Genomic DNA, 21,377 nt, shown 5'->3' on the forward strand with positions numbered 1-21,377 from the left:
ATTAAATAATTTAAGGATTCAATAGCATAAATTAATAATTAGATTTAAAATAGGACAACCAAAAACATAAATTATCAAATTGATGAATCAGACATTAGGGTAAATTATATCCTTTTAAGGCTTCTGGTTCATCCAATGATATTTATAATTCTCATTACGATCACAAAGCAAAATGGTAGATCCACAAGGATCAAGTTTAGAATAAATAAAATTTTAATTTAAGTCCTACTTTTTGGATAACATATTTATTATAGAGATTAAATTTAATTATATGAATTCAATAAGTAAAATTTATTAAAAATAATTATAAAGTGATGAGAAAAATTTCTAATTAATCTAAGTTATAAAATAATTTTGGGAATATTAATAATATTTATAGTATAAATTTATATATAAATACCCTCGTCGGCACGTATGCAGCTCTGGGTGATAATTGCTGGCAGTAGTGTGAATAGAAGAAAACTATGGTTTTGACTGTTGTGACCCATGACAGAGATGGCTGGTTATACACGCTGATAATCATTAAACTAGAGGCAAGTGATGATGATTTCACCTTGCCCAACGGCAAAGGAGATGGACGCAGATACATGCCACTAAGCGATAGAGTTGGACGTTGATAAGTTCAAAATTAGGGTTTAAATTTCATTATTTTAATTCAGACTTAACCAAAAATATTTATGAAAATTTTCCACTTAAATTTCCTATATTGAATATAGGGCAAGTAGGGAGTCAACCCATAGAGAGGCAGAAATTTGATTTTGGAATTTTTCTGAAGCTTGGAATAAAGGAAATGAGTTTAAAGATGAGAGATATAATTTCTGGGATTTTATGGATTTTTAGTTAATTTATATAATTTTCTATGGTTTAAATTGAAACAGAAATACAAGGAAAAACTCTAAAAATATTATACACTAATTTTCCTAATTTCAATTAACACCAAAAATTGAAAATAAATATTTTTAGAATTTTTTGGAATATAATTTACAGAAAAAACCACTAGAAATATTAAAACTGGAATTTAGAGATTTTTTAGAATTTTTTGATGTCAAGATCATTAGAAATTGAATGTATGAATTTTAGGGATTTTTCTTGATTTTTTTGGAATTTTCAAATGCAGAAAATAAATTTTCCTGATTTTCCTAATTTGTTTATAATTTAAATGCAGAAAGTGATGAAAATACCTGCTCCGGCGATCGCTGGCGGCGATGGCGGAGTGGCACCAGAGAGTGATGGAGCGGCGGCGGAGCGCAGTTTGGGCTTTTTGGGTCTGTAGGCCCGGTCCGACGTGTTTATGCTAGTCTTAGTGGGTCAGCCCAATTGGGCTTGACCCAATTGACTCAGGACTTAACTAAAATTGGCTAAGTTGTGCACAGGGCACTCCTTTTCCTGGTGATTGTGTGTTCTGCCTGAGGGCAGACTGGCAGGTGAAGGGTGGTCCCTGCTGCACAAGTGCCGCTCGGCACCACACAATAGCGCATGGTGACGGCTATGAGGGGGAAAATCTGAGTTTTGAAGGGATAAAAATTGATTTTTTAATGTGATTTTTTTGGTATTCAAAGTGTAAATGATGGAGGCTCTATAGAGAGATATAAATGGGTTTTAGAGAGATAAATAAACTACTCTAGAGAGAGAAAATGTCAAAATTAGGAGATAGCAAGAGAAGATGAAGAAATGGTGTAGAGGGTGTTTGAGATGGAATTTGCGAGTGCATATTGAGGACTTTTTATGAAATTTTGAGGGAATAAACTAGGGACATTTATGAAGGTCTAGAGAGATAAATAGTTGGTTCTAGAGAGAGAAAGTAGGAAAAACAAATGTTTAGAGTAAGAAAGTGATGGTTTTAAAGGGGAAATGGATAGATAATGATGAGAAAATGGAAATCTAGGTTCCTTAAACCTCAATTGAAGCTTAACGAGCCCTCAATGATTCTTCTCAAGTCTGTATCCTTATATTTCACTAGGATCGGGCATTTTTTGATGCAATTAAGAGTTGAAATTGAGTGAAAATTTCAATAAACTTGCATCAAGCAGGTTGAGCAACCTGGATTTTGAAATATGCCTTGTCCTGCTGGCCAGCCACTTGCTAGAGCACTTCCAGAATGAGATTAAATGAGGGAGAAAAAGAGTGTTTATACAAAGGAAGAATTACTAAAATACCTCTTTGGCTATTTTCTATTCTCTTTTCTTGCCATTTAGCCTCCATGGGTTGAGAGCTTCCCCTTGTGATCTTCAGCTTATTTCTTTGTAAGGCTTTTAAGAGCCCAATGGGCAGGTCAGGTCGTGGCCCAACCCCTTCTGATTTCTCTTTTATAAGCCTAGATTTCATCATTTCGGCCCATTTTGAGAATCACTAATCTCCCAAACATTATCCAACTTCTTAAGAATTTTATCTTCTCATTCCTGTAAATTTCTGCACATTTGAAACCGAAAAATATTTATCATTAATCAAACTTCTTGACTTCAAAGAAGACAAGGAATTTAGTAAAAAATAACCATAATGTGCAAAATTGGAATTTATAGCTAGTGCATAACTATTTAGTTAATTCAAATATACATTATAAATTTCAAATTCATAATATCAAAAGCATCTAATATGTATCCAAATACTTGAAGATCATTAAATCATGTCATTTGAGTTGGAGGAATCTGAGCAATGTGATTTCTCTCTCCCTTGATATTTTCTCTCCACAATCCATGTGGTGGATTGCCATCCTACAAATTGAGGAAGACCAAAAAATAAACAACTCTTACATATAATCATCGAAATTATGGTTCTAAAAATATGATTATGCATGCCAGTAACATTAACATTGTAATATTTTCATGTTATTAATGTTGAGTCCTGGATTGTTTATTGAACCATCATTATGGCTTTTAATTGAAAACAACTGCTTACATGTGTTAAAAATATGATTATGCGCCTTTTCCACTTTAAGTTTGTACTAGTATTATTTTCTTTCCTGAGTTCTATTTTATGAATTTTATTTGATTTCTTAGACTAACTACACTTGAATCCTTAGAATCAAATGGAATAATATAATATTTTCTTGGAGCTTTAATCGAAATATATGACTTAGGTGGAAATAAATGGTAAATTTTGGATGAAAATGGGAGAAAAAGATAAGCCCAAGACAAATTTGGACCTGAAAAATAAAGAAAAGTCATTGACTGTATCATAAAACAGGCCCAATACAGAGGACATTCATTTTTGTATCCCATTCAAGACCTTTTAAGAGCTAATACAAATAATAATAATTATTATATATCTAATACATAAATTCGGTTTTACAAAGTCTATTTTTAAATGTGAACCATCAAGAAAGTGGGCCTAGGCTGGAGGATAATATATCCTATCCCTCCAAGCCCTAGGAATTGAATCTAAGGATTTGGAGACTTAGGTCACACTAGTTAAAAGGCTTTTCCCCAATTTTTATATCCCACCTTGGATTATGATCCCAACTTGTTTTTAGATCCATTATTTTTGCACAAGATTATGGCAGATAAGGGTTAAGTTTGATCAAGATTCTTGGAGAAAATCACCACTCAGCTTATGAGAGAAGTCAAAACAAGTTTTGTCTGACCCTTGGTATGTTTGACTTCACTTTTATCACCTTTTTCTATGTAATTCTAGCGGATAGCATGGACACAAGCTTTCCAATGCATCACACGATGCTTAAAATTCCTCATGTACCAAAAGTTGTGGAAGTATTTTCTCCAATACACGATGCTGCCCAATTCCAGTATACTATAACCAAATTTTACTCTCTAATTAGCTGCTTCCAATGAATTAAAACTGTACTAAGGAAAATTATATATTATTTCATAAATCAGGGTCTTAAATGGCGTGATTTAACCCCATTTCTGTTTCATCAACTTAAAAAAATGTCCAACAGAATGAGATAACTGATATAGTTTGTGTTGTAAATTTTTAAAAATTATCCGGTGTTTTATATTTAATCAAAATGTTAGCGATTAGTTGTGCTTACTGAGGAGTAACATAAAATGAAAGAAATGCATGTCCAAACTGTGAAAAACTAATGATTTTAAAGTAGTGGGTCCTGAATTTAGAGTAGAAAAGTGTATAACACGAAATATAAAATTAGGAAATTTATTGAATAACTAAGTTAGAATACACGTCTAAGCCATTCATCTGTGAAAAACTCATTTGCTTTCTACCAAGAAGCATGCTGATAATATTTCTCCAATAAATGAATAAGTAAATTTGTTTTGAAGTGTTAATAATATGATAGTTAATGGATCTTGAAATGTGGTTTTTAAGTTAAATTGTTGATAAATAAAACAAATGTCTTTCAAACGATGCATTTCACTCTTTAGAACTATTAAAAACTCATCTCAGCTTCCAACTTGATATGACTATTATTATATATATGGTGGAAAATGTTAAATGAGATGAAGCAGAAGCAGATGAGGCAACATATGATAAAAACATATAGAAGTCTATTGAGAGACAAATATAAGATAACCTCTGTATTACATTGTGAGGGCATGATTGGAAAATATAAGATGCCGACGAAATAAAATATTATTCTCAAATAAATGAAACAACTATTCTTCACAATAGTCAAGGAATATCTAAGTATGTTCATGATAGACATGATGTTTTTATTATGATAGGAACATTATAATCTCTTAAAGATATCATAACCCCAAGAGACACATGAGGTTCACTATTCATCACTGCCTTTTGTGGTTGTTTCATGCCATCAACTTCATAATTTTGTGTCCTCAACTTTCATCCATTTTTTGTTCATTGAAACATATCCATGCTTCAATTTCTGTGGACCTATGACACTAAGGACCGGCATGTAGTTCCTCGACTAATTTACTTTTTACCATAGTGAAATTATTATTTGTTGAATATATCATTTTTAAGTAGACATACCTTATCATGCTTCATTTTATTAGCCTTCTCAAGTAAAAGTGGTATTTTTTTCTGGACATACAAACTATGGTATGTTAGGATTTTTTCCTCTAAAGGTTCACCCTTGGCATTATTAAGCGAGTCAAGTAGTTTAATCAGGTTGACCTGACTATTTTTCATGTCAAAATTAATGCTGAACTTTAAATATGAGTCAGGAAATAACTAAACGATGAGGTTAGTGCTAATTTAAAGATAAAAAAATTATCCAATCACATGTCACCTCTTAATCCATTCAATAATCTTTCACAGATTATCATACATCTAAGATTCCTCAACCATGTGAGCCTCGAATAAAATTTTTGATAATATGCATCTATAATTTGTATTTTTTGCTTAAAAATCTATCATATACTGTCTCATTACCTTAGGTTATATGTCTTTACACTGCCTCAAGTAGAAAATACCTCATTGAGGATCTATAACATTCAACCATCTCAAAGTAATAACCTGGGGGGGGGGGGGGTGGTGGGGGGGGTTGGGTTAATTAGGTTGTCTAGCCATATATATTTTAATTAACCTAGGAATTTCTACCTAGGAAATGAGGTAGAGCAAATGGGAGACACAATTGTTTACTTAGACAGCCTAGGCTAATCCCTAATGCTATTCGGAGGTATCAGTCCCGAGGTGATGATGTGCTCTAACCATGTTTATGTGAATGCCCCCCAAGAAAATCACTTGGAGATACCAGAAAAGGAAAAAGTCAATGAAACTCAATCATCCTCAACCCCCAAAGTCTTCCACGCAACTACGTCACTTGACCTACTTCAACTTGGCCCCCAAAGCCTTCTTTTTATGGCCCCGAAAGCCTTAACCTTACTAACCACAAATATCTAGCAAGAACAATATATTTCTGAACAGTATCTTGTCCTCAACAACACTAAGTATAACAACTCGTTGAGTACTTAAGATAAGACGTAATTTCATGTATTTCAATAAGAATATTTTTTGATGATAAATTTATTACTTCAGAGAAACAAATTTTCAAATGTAATTATGACTTCCATATTTGTGCTCGTTCTTTCTTCAAGCCCTCTTCTCCTCTACGTTTCTCTTTCAATGAAATTCCTTGATTCATGTTTGACCTTTGGTACTTAAACTAAAATATCTTCTTCCTTCCTCCACAAAATGAGACAGTTCTATCTGGAAAAGGTTCCTTACAGAATTACTCACAACTGTTATTTATCACAAAATGTTCAAAATCGAATGAAATAAATCTTCAGAGATTAATCTTTCCACATTCTCAATCGACCGCCCTCCCTATTCCTCCACGTCCAAGTTCAAACCCCTATAAATCACTCAAAACTCAACTAAAATATGTGATTCCAAGTTCTATGGATTTGTATGGATCCTACCAACTATTTATCAGTTGGACAAAATCTCAAAATCAATAATGGCTCGAAAACTCATGCCTTTATTGATTAACTCATTTAAGAACTCTAGTTCCAAAATTCGTGCCTTTGGAGCCTCCGGAAAACCTGCCCCAGAGGGCTTGTGGTACCTACTTCCCACCCATTCTCCACTTTGATAACTGTGTGAACAGATAGTGTGCATAGCAGAAGGGAAGGAGGTCCTCATACGGAGTCGCACACTTGGGTTGTGCGGGAGAATAGAGAATGGGTCGAGTAAACTCCCCTAGGGTCAATAAAAGACAACTTTTTTGGAAGTTGTCTTAGTGATTGAAAATGTTAAAAAGTTAAGAAGTCAAAGGTGCAAGTTTAGGAGCAGAAGGTTTTGGTTCTGCAAGAAAGAATGAAGGCGCGATTGAGCGGGAGCGGAGCAAAGAAGTGATGAGCAAAAGGGGTGAAGCAGAGGCAGGACTTTAGGACCAGAAGGGGCAAAGCGTAAAGAAAAGCCTCTGATCCATTCATTTCTTCAAGCAGGAGGGATCATAACAAAGCCCCCCTCCTATTTGAGCGAGGTCAGGTGGCCTCTCTTTTCCTTCTTATTTTCTTGCTCCGTAGTACCTAAGTGCGGTCGCTTAGCTCTTGAGGTCGCCCCCCTCGTAAACTTGCGCCTTTGGTTATCTGAGTTAACAAAATAACTACAATAAAACAATCCCCAACTCATAATAAAAAAATGGTAGAAAATATTTTAAGGATGTTAAACTTATCACAAGGTCGTGGATGTGCAAATTTGAGAGGTGTGAATTCATTCCTTGAAATCTTGAATCACCCTGCACCAAAAACCACAATTCCAAGTTCTATGGACTCTGATTGATGTTAGCAAAAAATATCCTCTTGAAAGAATGCACAAAAACTTCTTGAAAATTAATTCAGCGATTGAAGGATCTCTCTAGCTTTTGGACTGCAATTTTCAAAGGGCAAGGAGAAGCGAGTTTGAACATAGGGCGTAATGTTAATTTTTCAACAGTCCAACAGGCATATGTATTGATTATGATTAGAGAGTATAAAATAGTAACCATTTTAATTTTGAATATGTATATGTAGTATTTTTCCATATGTTCAAAATACCTCTCAAATGTTGAGTGTAAAAACTTGCCGTTATGCCAAGGATTTCAGCTATAAAATAATCTGAGACTTTTAGCTATGTTTACTACATCACTTTAATCAAGATATCACCATTGAATAGTAGTATCTTCATGCAATTATTTTTTATTAAATCATCAATAAATTCACCCTAAATACCTGAAGAAAGAAATTATGATTTTGGAAAAATTTATTAAACCAATCAAATAAGGTCAAATTCAGATAAATATTTGAACAATGTTAGAGAATATTTTTATCTTCATATCATAGAAAATACAAGTCCTAAATCCATGATTTGACTTTTCAGCATATGGTGAAAATAAGTAGCCTATAACTAAGGGTGCTATTTTATCTTCACTTACAATGAGTCAACTAGTTGACTGAGGACCTATTGTGATTTAACCACAACCCTTATTGAGGCATGCATTACTTTGAAAATTCATCAAAGCTAGTATTCGCCCAACTGATATCCGTCCGTCATCCGGTATCGAACAACCGATCTCCGATACCCGGGAAAAAATGGGACAGTGCCCGATATCAGATATCAGTCGATATCCTTCTATAAGGGGTTAGACGGATATCGATATCGGATACCGAAGGTGGAGGGACAAGGCAGATGCCGGATATCGGTTTTCGATATCCGGATATCAAAAACCGATTTCCGAATTTTTTTCGATTCCAACACAATCCCATACGGGAGATTTCTAAATTTTTTATGGTATAAAGTTGCCTGAGCCAATTTATATAAAAAATTAAATTTGCGCTTCCACAATGTCTCTCTCTCGCAAAGTTAAGATATGGTTGAAGTAAATGAAAGGAAAAAAAATTTTACAAAATTATATGTGAAACTGAAAGGAAGTCGATTGTACGTAGTGGTGGCACTTGGCAACAAATTATCACCGACCAATTTATTCGCTCTCTCTCATTTTCCATCTCGCTTTGGTGCACACTCATTTATTCTCCGCCGTAAGTTCTTTGAAACAAGCCATGCGTAACTCTCTATAAAGGTTTATACCGGAATCAATGTATCGTATTTTTTTCGAGCTCGCGAAAATATTAAATAAGCACACGTATGAATGTCTTTCACCACGCAGTGAAATACAGTCCGTCACCTCAGAAACTCAATACGCACGCCATCAACCGTAATGAACACTCCACAACCACCTCTGGGCACCAAAGAAACCCATATAATCTCATCTTCATCAGCTCTGAGATCTTCCAAAAGCTCCGAAATCCCAAGCTTCAACGTCGTCCCCTTCCTCCCCATCTTCCCTTCAGTCTCTCCTATTCTCCTCGCCCGGTGTGGAGTGTTAACAAACGACCCAGCAAACTCCCTCCCCAGAGGCCTGGCTATCTTCTCCTCCTCAGTACCCAAGTGAACGAACACGTCAAACTTAGCATAAACGTCGCACTTCACGCGTATCCCCTCCACGACGATAATATCCTCTTCTCTCACCTTCTCTTCCTTCGACCGCCCACGCTTCAGACGATGAACCTCAGAAGTCACACTCGAGATGAGAGCTCACTCTTTCTCCATCGCTGCTCTTCGCGATAGCAGAGAACCGCTCTTTCTCTTCATTATAGAGGCCATCGAAGACCCCGTCGGCTTCGGCTTGGCGTTGAGCCAAGGCAGGGGGATCTCCTCGTACTCGTAGCCGAGCTTGTGGGTATCGAGCAAGTCCCAGACTTTGATTCTCACGAAGTGGAGATTCTCATCGTAGAAGGTGAAGGCGATGTCGAGCCACTCGTGTTCTTCAAAGTCCGCATCTTTCCCTTCTGTGAGCTCCTTCCATACTTCCCACAGCCTGTCGATGTTGGAGTGATGAGCGTAGAAGATCGGATCCTTTGCTGCAGAGTAAAATGTGCCCATGTCCTCTCTCCGGGTTAACCCCGCTGCCGACCCAGGAATGGAGGGTGTTATGTGGGGCCCCTTCCACTGTACCAGGCCCGTCACAGAATCCTTCTTCACTCGCGGTTAACTTACAACCCAGGAACATCTCCCTCTTCTTCGCCCCAGAGACCATCTGCTTGTGCGTGAAGGCCTGACGCTCAGGAACATCCTTCCATCTGTTCGTTGGAGGGTCTGACGCTCTCCTCGTTGTTGTAGTTCAAATTGGCAATCGTCGGGGGAAGATGGGCTTTGTCTCTCTCACCGTCGCAAAGTACTCCTTTGGTGAAGATTTCTGGGATCTGCATTCCCTCCGACGTGTCCCAGCTCCAGTAGGGTAAGGCAAAGGTCCCGTCTCCAATAAGTTTTCCAAGAATTCTTTCATGGAAGAAGAGGAAGGCTCTGTGCCAAGGGAAGAAGAGCCATGAGCGGTGGATCTTGAACAAGGAGGAGGAGTTCACTTGGTCGTAGGATGATCTAATTGAAAGTACGTGGGCTCTTCATATAGAGACTCGGCGTTAGGGCTTTGTTGGGTGAAGCTAAGTACAGAGCAGAGGAGATTCCACGCGGCGCAGTCGAAGGCCGTTCCTTGGAAGTGCGTGGTTGAAGCTAAGTACGATTTACTTAAATTCATTTGAGGTGAAAGATAAGAAGGCATACCTCTGTAGCTGCCGCAGTTCACCATGCGCCCTCCGGCACCGCCGTCCGCCTCCGTCGTCCACCGTCCGCCGTCGCCTGCCTCGTTTGAGGTCTGATTGTGTATTTTTTATTCAAAAGTTTGAATCGAAAATACACGATGGACCTATCAAAATGCAAAATAGGTTAAATCCAATGTGGATATCGGTTTTCGATATCCACATCCGATATCCAGTACCGTCATCTGTCCCTTTGAGATGGAGACGGATGCCGACATCGGGACGGATATCGGTATCGGATATCGATATTGTAGCAACCGATATCCGATATATGGCTATCGAAAAAAACGGATACCGGAAATTGCCTTTCCAGTATCCGACACAGCATCCGCTCCAATACCAAGATCCGGTACCGGTATCGGGACGGGCGAACACTAATCAAAACACATATTAAATCATTTTTTCTAAAATTCCCTTAAAGCTTAATATTCATGCTCAAGTACCTCCTTTGCTCATTCAACATTGAAATGAGCTCGGATGTTGCTTCATTTTTTCTGTTGCATCATATGAAAAATTGCATCGTGCGTACATCCTGAAATTCATTAAATTAAGAAAATAATTATTTAAAAACCAAATTTTAATTATAAAAATATGCCAATAGAAATAAATTATAATTCAAATAAAATCACCATAAACAAGACATGTTCACACATTCGTGATAAATGAGAAACATTCAAAACATATGATAGAACGCACCTAAAGTAAATAATTTTTTTTATATATATACTACATATAATTTATGAAATTGGACCATTAGTTGAGAAATTTCATGATCTTATTACTTTGTAATTCAATTAAAAAATCATCTCTACTGATACATAGAATTTACATATACATGCCGATGGATAAATGGAATTTATCCAACAGATATTCACGACCCATCGTTTTAAAACTTGATAATAGTTCAATTCTATGAGTATTTAGCTTGATAAGAAAATTAATGAAAATTAAGAAGAATTACATCACTTACAATTGTTCTGATTAAAAAATATGATATCCATGCATCTTTGAAATATGGCTCATCCACTAAATAACCTTAAAGTATAGTAATATGGCTCGTGGTTTTTGGTGTAAGGTGATTCAAGATTCAAAGGAAAGAAGGTTGGCCTCTGAATTCTATACATCATCGACCTTGTGATAAGTTTGACATCTTTATAGTAATTTTTATATTGATTCCGAGATTTTATTCAATTTATGAATAGTTTTAACATCTAAATGAAAATTGCAATGAGAATTCAATGAAAACAAATTTCAGAATTTAAAATTGGGAAAATTTGAAATCCAATTAAATTTTCAATGAATTTTACTTTAAAAGCATGAAAGAACCTAGATAAACTGGCAGAAATAGAAATGACTCTTCACTGTGCAATCCTCTTCTTTGTGCAGCTAATTCATCTCAAATTATGGAATTTTGTAGGGAGAAATATGAATAATTAGTCGTGGAAATGGCTTTGATTCTCATTGGGAATCTACTCCAGGGGCTCGTGATTGCGCTGTGTCCTCCAGGCTGATGATTCCTCTAGGCAAAATTAGGAAAAAAATGCTTCCCCTTCTGATTTCTCCTATAATATGTCAGAAAGGGAAATACATTTTTTGGCAAGCTTTTTACCAGGTCCTGGTCCACGGTGTGCCACACGCGTTGTTTGTGCACGTCATTCTGCTTGGTCAGCAGAGCGCAGCATGCTCTTTGATTGTTTGGGCTGCACTCTGCGCGTCACTGCTTTGCACTCACCAGGTAAGTGAGTTCACGTGGTCGCGTGTGTGTGTTACTTTGTGCATATGTGTGTGCACGACATTATGATTGGTCAATGAGACAGCCGCGTGCTCTGATTAGCTAGCGCTTTTATCTGCATTGAATGCTAAAGTTAAGTGAATTAGCATATCAGTGCGTACATCGATCAGCACAGACCTGAGATTGGTCCCATGCATTCCCTGCACATACTTACATGCACATTAGTGCATTTCAGCCCCTTAAGGGCCAGATCAAGTGAAGATCAAAATAACTAAAAAAAATTATTTTATAAAAGAAATGTGATTAACTATCAAAACTTACTCAAATTAAAATAAGAATTTCTAAATATATTTCTGCTTGTTTCATCAATTATAATTTTTTGTTTTTTTCTTTTATAATTCTGTCATTAATTCCTATAAACTCACTTAAATGGCCTAAGTATTTGCCAAAAAATCATTTAACCCATTTGTCAAAAAACTTCATTTTACCATGAAATCATGATAATATGCAAGAAAAATATCTGATTTTAACATTGTATACCCCAAAATATGATGAAAATAGTACTTTAATTTATCGTTCTCGCATGTTATCAACAACTCATCATTTGTCAGCACTAAGATAATGTTGACAACTCATCGTCAAGGTGGAGACAAATGATGAGGACAATGGATGACAAACATAAATTATGTAATATATTCCTTAAATGTGACTCTCTCAGCATTCACCGTGACAATGTCAGTGTGAAGCCATCATTATTACCATTCATTCACAGTTATGATTATGATGATAATGATGATTCATCCTCCAACCTTGCATTTTGGATTAAAAAGATATATGGCTTTTGAGTCCTGCTACAGTTTATAGCTTATATGTCGGGTTGTTCTGAGCTTCACCTCATATTTGGAGTGACTTTAGAACTTTTCAGTTTCAAATCATAAGCTTCTGCAAGATAACGCATCTCCGGCCACGGTTAGATTGGCAGGATGAACCTCATATTTTTCTAACTTTTATATTAAAATTTAAATTTTCTAAGCGTGGAGCAATTACTTGTTCGTCTAATTTGTTTGCAGTACACCAGTAGGCATGAATATTTAAGTTTTTTTGGCAGAAGACTCAAGAAAATTGATGAGAATTTATTGGTTCTGATATCTACAATACTGTAATCTCATTGAAATTTGATGGACCTGATTGCAGATATTACAAAAACTAGACTTTTTACGGCCTCACAAGTATGATATCAAATTCTAGCTCAAATGTATTTTTTGCTTTTTCGCCACACAGCCTCGGTACGCGTCAATCAGTGAGAAACTGGAAGCGACCCTTCCTAAGCTAGCTGACCACTGAACTGCCTATATCATGTCTCCTTCTCCCTCTCTCATCTCTCTATTTATCTAGCTAGATATCTATCTAAACAACAACAAAATGGATTATAACCCTGAACACTGATGGGTAAAAACTAGCATTATAATGACTGGATGTGTGAACCCCGAACACCGAAAAAAATTTGGGGTTAAGAGGCATCATCTTTGGGAAGTGAATGAGCAGGGAGGAAGGAGAAATGGCCAGAGACACCAAAGAATTCGGCTAACTTCTCTACACCACTTTGAATGGATGAGTTTTCCGGCCTAGCACAGTCTGGCAGCGCAGGCAGGCATCCGGGCAGGTATTCCGGACCCACACTAGGCAACCTCAGGGAAAGAACTGCCCGGCAGAGTATAAATCTGTTCATGCCAAAAAAACCCCACTCATTAGTTACACAGTAAATAAAGAAAAGCAAAAGTAAAAAAAGATATAAAAAGGAAAGTAAACCAAAAGTTTTAAGGAGATGGTTTGAGAAGGTATGTCAAGAAAGTCAGCCAAGGCATAATAAATTGATTGAAAATTTTTATTAGAATAAAGGAATGAACTTAAGCTAATGACCTCATGTGACAGTCTCAAGGAAATAAAACGAGGTTAAAAGGGTGAATTTAAATATCTTTATGCGATGAGCCAAAGGGGAATATCAAGAAAGTTAAAATAATATGAAAAATAAAGTATAAATTAAAGATAACTTTTAGAAATCAAATATAACTGACAAATTTTTAGAAACCGACCTCAGAAGAAAGCATCTGGAGAAAGTAAACAAAATAAATAAAATGAAAGAATTTGGGAGGAGACCTGAGGAGAAGGCGTCTCAAGAAAGTATCTCCCAAGACCTCAATCCAGACAGGGGCAAGAGTTCCGGATGAGATAAGAGTGCTGCTCCATTCATTCAGGACCAAGAGGAGCAGCTCTTCTGCCTTGTGATAAAACTCCTGAACGGGACAATGATCTTCAATTTGGCAAATATAAAGATTCAGAAAGCGTTACAAGTTGTGTGCTGACCTTCTGCTCAATTTCTGAACTGGGTATACCCAGAAGCAAACAGAATGCTAGCAATGGATTTGTCAAGAACATGGTGAATTGGCTTCCAAAGTTCGAGAAATTTGACTCAGACGCATCTTCTGGGGGCAAGAGAGGGCACTTTGGGGAAAGCAGCATCGCAACGTCTGGTCCCTTTTCAGCACCATGGATGATCTGCAACGTTTCTAGGAAGTTACTTCATGTAGCATTTGTCATAATCAAATGATGCAGTAGTTTCTGATGTGATCCCAAACTTTGTCAGGGTATTTCAATCTTTTGTTAGTTAGTTTGGCTCTCTTTAACATACATATAGCCCACCCCCTACAGAGAGAAGACATGAAGTTGAATCGGGTGGGAGATCCTCCCTGAGAGGGTTCAGGCGCCGAAGGGGACTTGTAATCATTATTCTTCTCTCTATCTCTCTATCTGTGGCTGCAAGGAATGAGGACATCTTCAATGGACGGGAGGCATCAATAGATGTTGTTGTACAAGCAGTGGCGAGTCTCGCCTCTGCATTGGTTTAAAGGGCAGCGGCCAAGACGCGGGGTGACCCTTTAGGCATTGTGTGTATTTAATGATCATATCTATTCATCACGGCAGGAGGGTCACCGATTTTTTGTGATCTCCCATATTTTTCTTTTTAAAAAATCTCTCTCTCTCTCTCTACCTGTTGGATTCAAGCGCTTACAAACTGTGTGATCAACCCACCTCAGACACAAGGGAAGAAAGTTCAGAGCTGCTCCCAGTTGCAAAATACCAAACCATAAGGTTCACGACTCACAATGATCCAGAGCAAACAAGGATTGGTCAGAATGGCAGAAGCCCCATAGGTAGTTGTGGGAAGAGAGAGAGAGAGAGAGAGAGAATGGAGAGCCATTTCCCCTGGAGTCGGCCTCCTTCAGCCTCCTCCTGCTGCTGGTTCCTTACTCCTCCCTGATGCCTTTTCCTCTTTCCCATCAAGCCCTAATATTTGATCTTCCTTCCCAACACCAGAATTGGGCCTGTCCAATGGGTCCAGATCAGGCCGTTATCCTTACCCATGCCAATGCATATGATCGTTAAATGCACACAATCCCTAAAGGATCATGCCACGTCCTAGCCATTGCCCTTTAAACCAATGCAGGGGCAAGACGCACCACTGCTTGTACAACAGCATCTATTGATGTCTCCCATCCGTTGAATATCTATTGGCATGTCCTCCCGGCCGGCAAGGATATGTCAATATCAGGGGTCTATCACTCTGCTAAAAGCTATAGCTGATAGCAAGGGCTCTACTTCTCATCTTTAAGCAGGATGTTGTACCTCAACAGTACCCTTCGAAGATCATTCCCCCATAGAGAACAATCTAAGATCCCTACCATTCTTCTTTCCCCCTTGATATTAACAATTGACACCAGATTGGGTCAAAAAATTGTGTCCACATTTTAATGATTGCTGAAGCTGTTAGGAAACTATTATCAGGAAATGGAACAGAATTTAAAAATAAAAGATGAGAAAGTTTCCAGATAAGCAATGGAGATTTTAGCAGAAAATCGATTAAACAAAATATTGTGACCCATGTAAGAGGGCCTTTCTCTTGGGAATCAAAGTCAACAAACCTGCCTTGAATATGTCGCTCACATTGCTATCAATAACAAGAAACAGGGGCTTGCGCGTGAATGGAATCAAGTCACACGGGTAGAGGCAATTCAGACCTGGGGAGTAAGAAAATAAGTTTTCTGTGCAAATATTGGGATAAAACACTAGGAAACTGTTTGAGAAATGACAAGATGCCGACAATGAGCAGTAGCTATTGGAACTCCGAAAAGGAAAAAAGATATAACATGGGCGGATCCCAATCCCAGTTAAACGGATTGGTCATTTTTTTATATGTTCTCTTTAAATAGATGAAGCCCTTCCCTAAGGAGCCATACAAAATGTTGTTGAATTGACTGGAAGATCCTCCCAGGCAGGGTTCAGATGCCGATCCTGGCCTGTCACCAATATCACTTCTGTTTTTCTTTCTTTTTCTCTCCCTCTCTGAATTTTTCCCTCCCACTCTCTCTTTCTCTTTCTCTTCTCTCTTCCTATCCCCCCCTCTCTCTGTCTCCTTTATCTCCCTCTCCCTCCCTCTCTTTCGCTCTACCTCCCAACTTTATTAATCTTTTACAAGACATTATTATATAGAGACAATAGTTTGATGATATTAATTGATCCCCAGAATACCATGAGCCGTAAATTCAACTAGCGGGGAAGAAATGTCCAGACCGTGAATAGATGATAGCAGACAACGACGAATTTATCACTATCATCGTCATCATCATCAAACTTACATGTTGCTTGGACAAATGATGACAAAAATTCAGCAAATGGATGGCCACGATGAGAATGACAGGCCTTGAAAACCGGACAATGATCACAATCGCATAATTAGACGTTCTATTTTAGCCTGGAAACCGATTAATGAAGATGACAATGACGTGTCATCGAAACTGGAAAATGATGAAATGACAATTCAACTTTGACAGATGGATGACAGTGAGAATGATGATGATGGCACTTGGAAACTGGAGAAAGATGAATATGATGATTCATCCTATTAACTATCCACCTACCTTCATCATAGTTGATGCTAAACCCTAAATACAAGTGTAAGGTAAAGGAATAGGAGTTAGAAACCCAAACCTTCATTTCCGTAGGGACCCAAGAGTAAGCCAGAAGATTTCTCATCACTAGCTAGAAGTTTCTCATCGTCTGGAGATTGAACATCCGGAACAGTGATCTCAAGAGATTCCAATTTCCCAGTAATATTTTCACAGAGTTTCTCACAGTCACATCCTTCAAAAGGAGGAGTTGCCTTTAGCCGGGCATCCAGAAAAGAAATTAATTTGACACGCACCAACCTGGAGCAGACAAATATATGAATAAAATTCCATCTGGAGGAAGCTCCTCGCACAGTGTAGCAAGAACCTACAACAAATGGAGAGAAGTAGTTTGCCTATAAAGAATTTGCATACTAGCACACAAATTATCAAAATCCATAGAACTGGACAAGTTTATGGAGAACAGAAGACTAACCACCAAGAACTGTGTAACAGTAGGACGATAAAGAACTGCTTTTGGTGGATTAGGTGGCAGGGAGGGGTCCCTCATGTCTTGCAAAGGGTTTGACCTTCCATGGCTAGATCCTTGATTATAAGCCTCATCGCCGGCTGCCAAAGAAAATGAGCCTGAAGGATCCCATTCTAAACATTGAAGCATCCTAAATGTGTCCAGAGTGAGTTCTGTAAACTTGACCTGGTGAAGTGAGAGCATTATTTTAATGAAGATAAATTGTATAAAATATGATTTTAAAGGAAATATAGTTACCAACCTCGTTATGATGGTAGCTAAGTAGAATGCCATCGCGTAATTTTAGGCCTTTGCGGTTTGGAATGCAAGGGAGAGATGCCGGAGGAGAATCAAAGAGGAAGCTGTACCGCAGAGGCCTCATGTTCATCATATTTGTATCGGCCTTTAGAAATCTTGAAATCTCTTGCAGTATCTGCTTCCATTCTTTAAACTCCGGCTCCTGGATGGAAACATAATGAGTTGAATTCAAAACAAAACAAAAAAAACAAACGAAATACTACACTAAGCTAAAATAAAGAATAAATAAATAAAATAAATTTCTGTGGTTCAAAAACCAAGATAAACTGCAAATATTCAGGCTTCTAAGAGTCGAATTTCGTTTTTACATGGTCGAACTCCAGCTTTCTCTAAACCCCCCCTTAATCATAAGTCATCTTTTATTTCCTGATCTTAGTTGAAGAGGCCGTTGATAATTGGATTTCTGATCTGCCAACCTCATAACCAGGCTCCACTAAGAAACACGAAATCATAAAAATATTTTAGTTCTCATTCTACCCAATGTACACAATGAATCAAAAAGATAAAACTTTGAGCAACCACACAAACTCTATCTTCGTAAGCAAAATATGACGGCATTTTTAAGTTGAGCTGAATGCATAAAATCGAGTTATTCCTCAGGATTAGCATATTATTTTGGTCGGTCGTAACATCCGCCTCAAAATTCTGTTCATGCCTCGGACCAGTTTTAGTTTATCATGTTCAATAAAAGATTTATTTTTCTTCAGGATTTCTGAATTAATTTGAGTCGGTCGTTTTCATCCTCTTCCAACGGTGTTCAATTTTTGTCCCATTTCTAAGCTATCGTGCACAAAATTTTCAAGTTCTTAGACAACTGAATCAATGCCAATTTCTCTTCTACCTGAAAATTTTATTGAACTGAAAATTTCTTACCTGAAATTTCTCCTGAAAATTTCTTAACTGAAAATTTCTTAACGGGGGATTCATACCTGAAAATTTCTCCTGCACTCATCCAGCAAATTTCTGAGCTGATTCCCCAATCGAACAACCATCTCTCTTCTACCCAGCAAAAGGCAAACAATCAGAAACCTGGCAAGAAATCTCATCTGTTTCTTCGCCAAGGCCGAAGCATCCTGTGAAAGACCATCCCGAAAGTACTCTCTACTCCAAATCGCCTCGTAGAATATATACGCCTCCGCAAGATAACTCGACTCGCTAGTACGCAAGTATTGTCCATAATACAACCTTGCGATTCTCGAAGCGATCTCCCCAATTTCCCATCTCTTCATTCCCGCCTCCATAAGTTTCTGCCGATTCTCCTGTTGCATTTTCCAAAGCCGCGTGTAGATCTTGAATGCTTTGTGGAATTCGGAATCGTTACTGCCAGATCAAAGAGAAGATTAGCGAACCCAGCTCGAAATAAGGGGATTTTCGTCGTTCATGAAAGATCACGGAGGAGATTAATGAACCCAGATCGGAATAAGGAGATTTTGTCGTTCCTGAAAGATCAAGGAGAAGAGTAGTGAACCCAGATTGTAATAAGGGGATTTTCATCGTTCCTGACAGATAAACGAGAAGGGTAGTGAACCCAGATCGTAATTTAGGCGATTCTTGGAAGATCAATGAGAAGGGTAGTGAACCTAGATCGTAATACGGGGGTTTTCGTCGTTCCTGAAAGATCAAGAAGAAGGGTAGCGAACCCAGATCGTAATTTGCAAGATCAAGGAGAATGGTAATGGACCCAGATCGTAATTTCAGCGACTTTCGTCCTTCCAGCGCGATCAAGGAGAATGGTTGTGAACCCAGATCGTAATTGAGGCGATTTTCGATGTTCTTGCGAGATCAAGGAGAATGGTTGTGAACCCAGATCGTAATTAAGGGGATTTTTGCGTTCTTTACCTGTTTCTAAGGTAGACTGGAGTGTCCCTGGCCTTGGCGAATTTGCGGTCTGCTTTGTCGATCATGGACCAGAAGAGCTCGGTTTCCGGGATGTTCACTCCCCTCGACATCTCTAAAGCGAACGCGAAGAATCCTTTCGCTAGATTCTGCCGATAAAATGAATAATCGAAGAAGAAGACTACCCAAGCTGCTCACAGATCGGTTAACTTGTAGTGTTCGCGCATCAGTCTACGGTTCTAGAACGGATGACAAACGGGACGTAAACATACGTCACCCGTCTGATTTCTGGACGGGACGGGACGGACCGGAACCCCTTTATATACATCCGGATCGTCCCGGACGGGGGACGATGGACGGGACGGACGAATTTCGTCCCGTCCGACGTCCAGAATTTTCCCCGGGACGGTTTTTCGTCCGGTGAGTAAAAAACCCTCCCGTCCTCGTCCCGGACAAAAATTTATGTATTAAAAAAACCTTTATTTCCTGCTCCCTTTTGAAGGAACCAGGCGCGCCCTAGTTGTGTCATTCGAAAACGAAAGAAGAAGACCTTCCCGGCTCCCCCCCCCCATAAACCAGGTCGGTGGCCCTCCGCGCCCATTTGCATCATCGAAGAGCGCTTCCCCGACGGCGAGGTATGTGCCTATCTATCCATCATTTGATGTTTTCTATCTCAATGTCGACCTGTCTATCTCACTATCTATCTATCTATCTCACCGTTGATCTGTCTATGTTACTGTCTACCATTCCATCTCACTGTCAATCTATCTATCTTACTTTGTACCTATCTATCTCACTGTCTATCTATCCACCTCTCTGTCGAACAAACTATCTCAATGTCTATGTATCTATCTCACTGTCGATCAATCTATCTCAATATCTACCTATCTATCTCACTGCCTATCTATGTATCTCAATGGCTACCTATCTATCTCACTGCCTATCTACCTATCTATCTCAATGTCTACCAATCTATCTCAATGCCTATCTATCTCAATGTCTACCTATCTATCTCACTGTCGATCAATCTATCTCAACGTCTACCTATCTATCTCACTCTCGATCAATCTATCTCAACGTCTACCTATCTATCTCACTCTCGATCAATCTATCTCAACGTCTACCTATCTATCTCACTCTCGATCAATCTATCTCAATGTCTACCTATCTATCTCACTGCCTATCTATCTATCTATCTCTCTGTCGATCAAACTATCTCACTGTCTACCTATCTATCTCATTGTCGATCAATCTATCTCAATATCTACCTATCTATCTCACTGCCTATCTATCTATCTCACTCTCGATCAATCTATCTCACTCTCAATCAATTTATCACAATGTCTTCATATCTATCTCACTGACGATCAATCTATCTCACTGTCTATCTTTCAATCTATCTCACTGCCTATCTTTATATCTATCTCACTGTCTATCTATCTATCTCAATGTTTATCTATCTATCTATCTCAATGTTTATCTATCTAGTTCAATGTTGAACAATTTACTATGTCAATATCATAGTAAAATTTTCCAAGCCTATGCTAATTTTGATTGCTGGAAAATGCTCTATCTATCTATATTTCTGTAATCTGTCTGCATATCTATCTCTCTGTATCTATCTATCTAACTATCTATTTATGTCGCTGTGGAACTCTGTCTCTCTCCCTATGTAACTATCTATCTGTCTGCCTAGCTAACTCATTGTCGATCTATCCATCTCAATGTCTACCTACCTATCTCAACGTTGATCTATTTATCTCACTGTCTATGTATCTAGCTATCTCAATCTCTATCTATCTATCTTAATATCCATTCCAATCACCCACAAGATAGGTTTTGGGTAGTGCTTTGATTTATTGAATAATAGGGTTGTCATTGTATCAATCTCTATCTCACTGTCGACCTATCTATTTCACTTTCCATCTATCTATCTATCTATATATCTTTCTATCTATCTATCTATCTATCTATCTATCTATCTATCTATCTATCTCACTGTTTTTCTA

The 21,377-nt window shown here is 38.0% G+C and overlaps 1 protein-coding gene and 1 pseudogene across 1 annotated transcript; both read right to left on the minus strand.

The window, feature by feature from the left end:
- Positions 1-8,396: 8,396 nt before the first annotated feature.
- Positions 8,397-10,000, minus strand: LOC144708303 (polyphenol oxidase, chloroplastic-like; annotated as a pseudogene).
- A 3,190-nt stretch (positions 10,001-13,190) lies between these two features.
- LOC144708666 (signal transducer, putative (DUF3550/UPF0682)) lies at positions 13,191-19,551 on the minus strand. Its single transcript, XM_078582079.1, has 10 exons — positions 19,372-19,551; positions 18,462-18,852; positions 17,477-17,674; positions 17,182-17,400; positions 17,007-17,073; positions 16,789-16,941; positions 15,727-15,818; positions 14,107-14,298; positions 13,900-14,036; positions 13,191-13,463 (listed from the first exon to the last, which is right to left on the minus strand). The coding sequence occupies exons 1-10, from the start codon at positions 19,479-19,481 to the stop codon at positions 13,253-13,255; spliced, it is 1,770 nt and encodes a 589-aa protein (XP_078438205.1). The 5' UTR covers positions 19,482-19,551; the 3' UTR covers positions 13,191-13,252.
- Positions 19,552-21,377: the final 1,826 nt, after the last annotated feature.

Source organism: Wolffia australiana, chromosome 10 (assembly GCF_029677425.1).
Source record: "Wolffia australiana isolate 7733 chromosome 10, ASM2967742v1".
NCBI lineage: Eukaryota > Viridiplantae > Streptophyta > Magnoliopsida > Alismatales > Araceae > Wolffia > Wolffia australiana.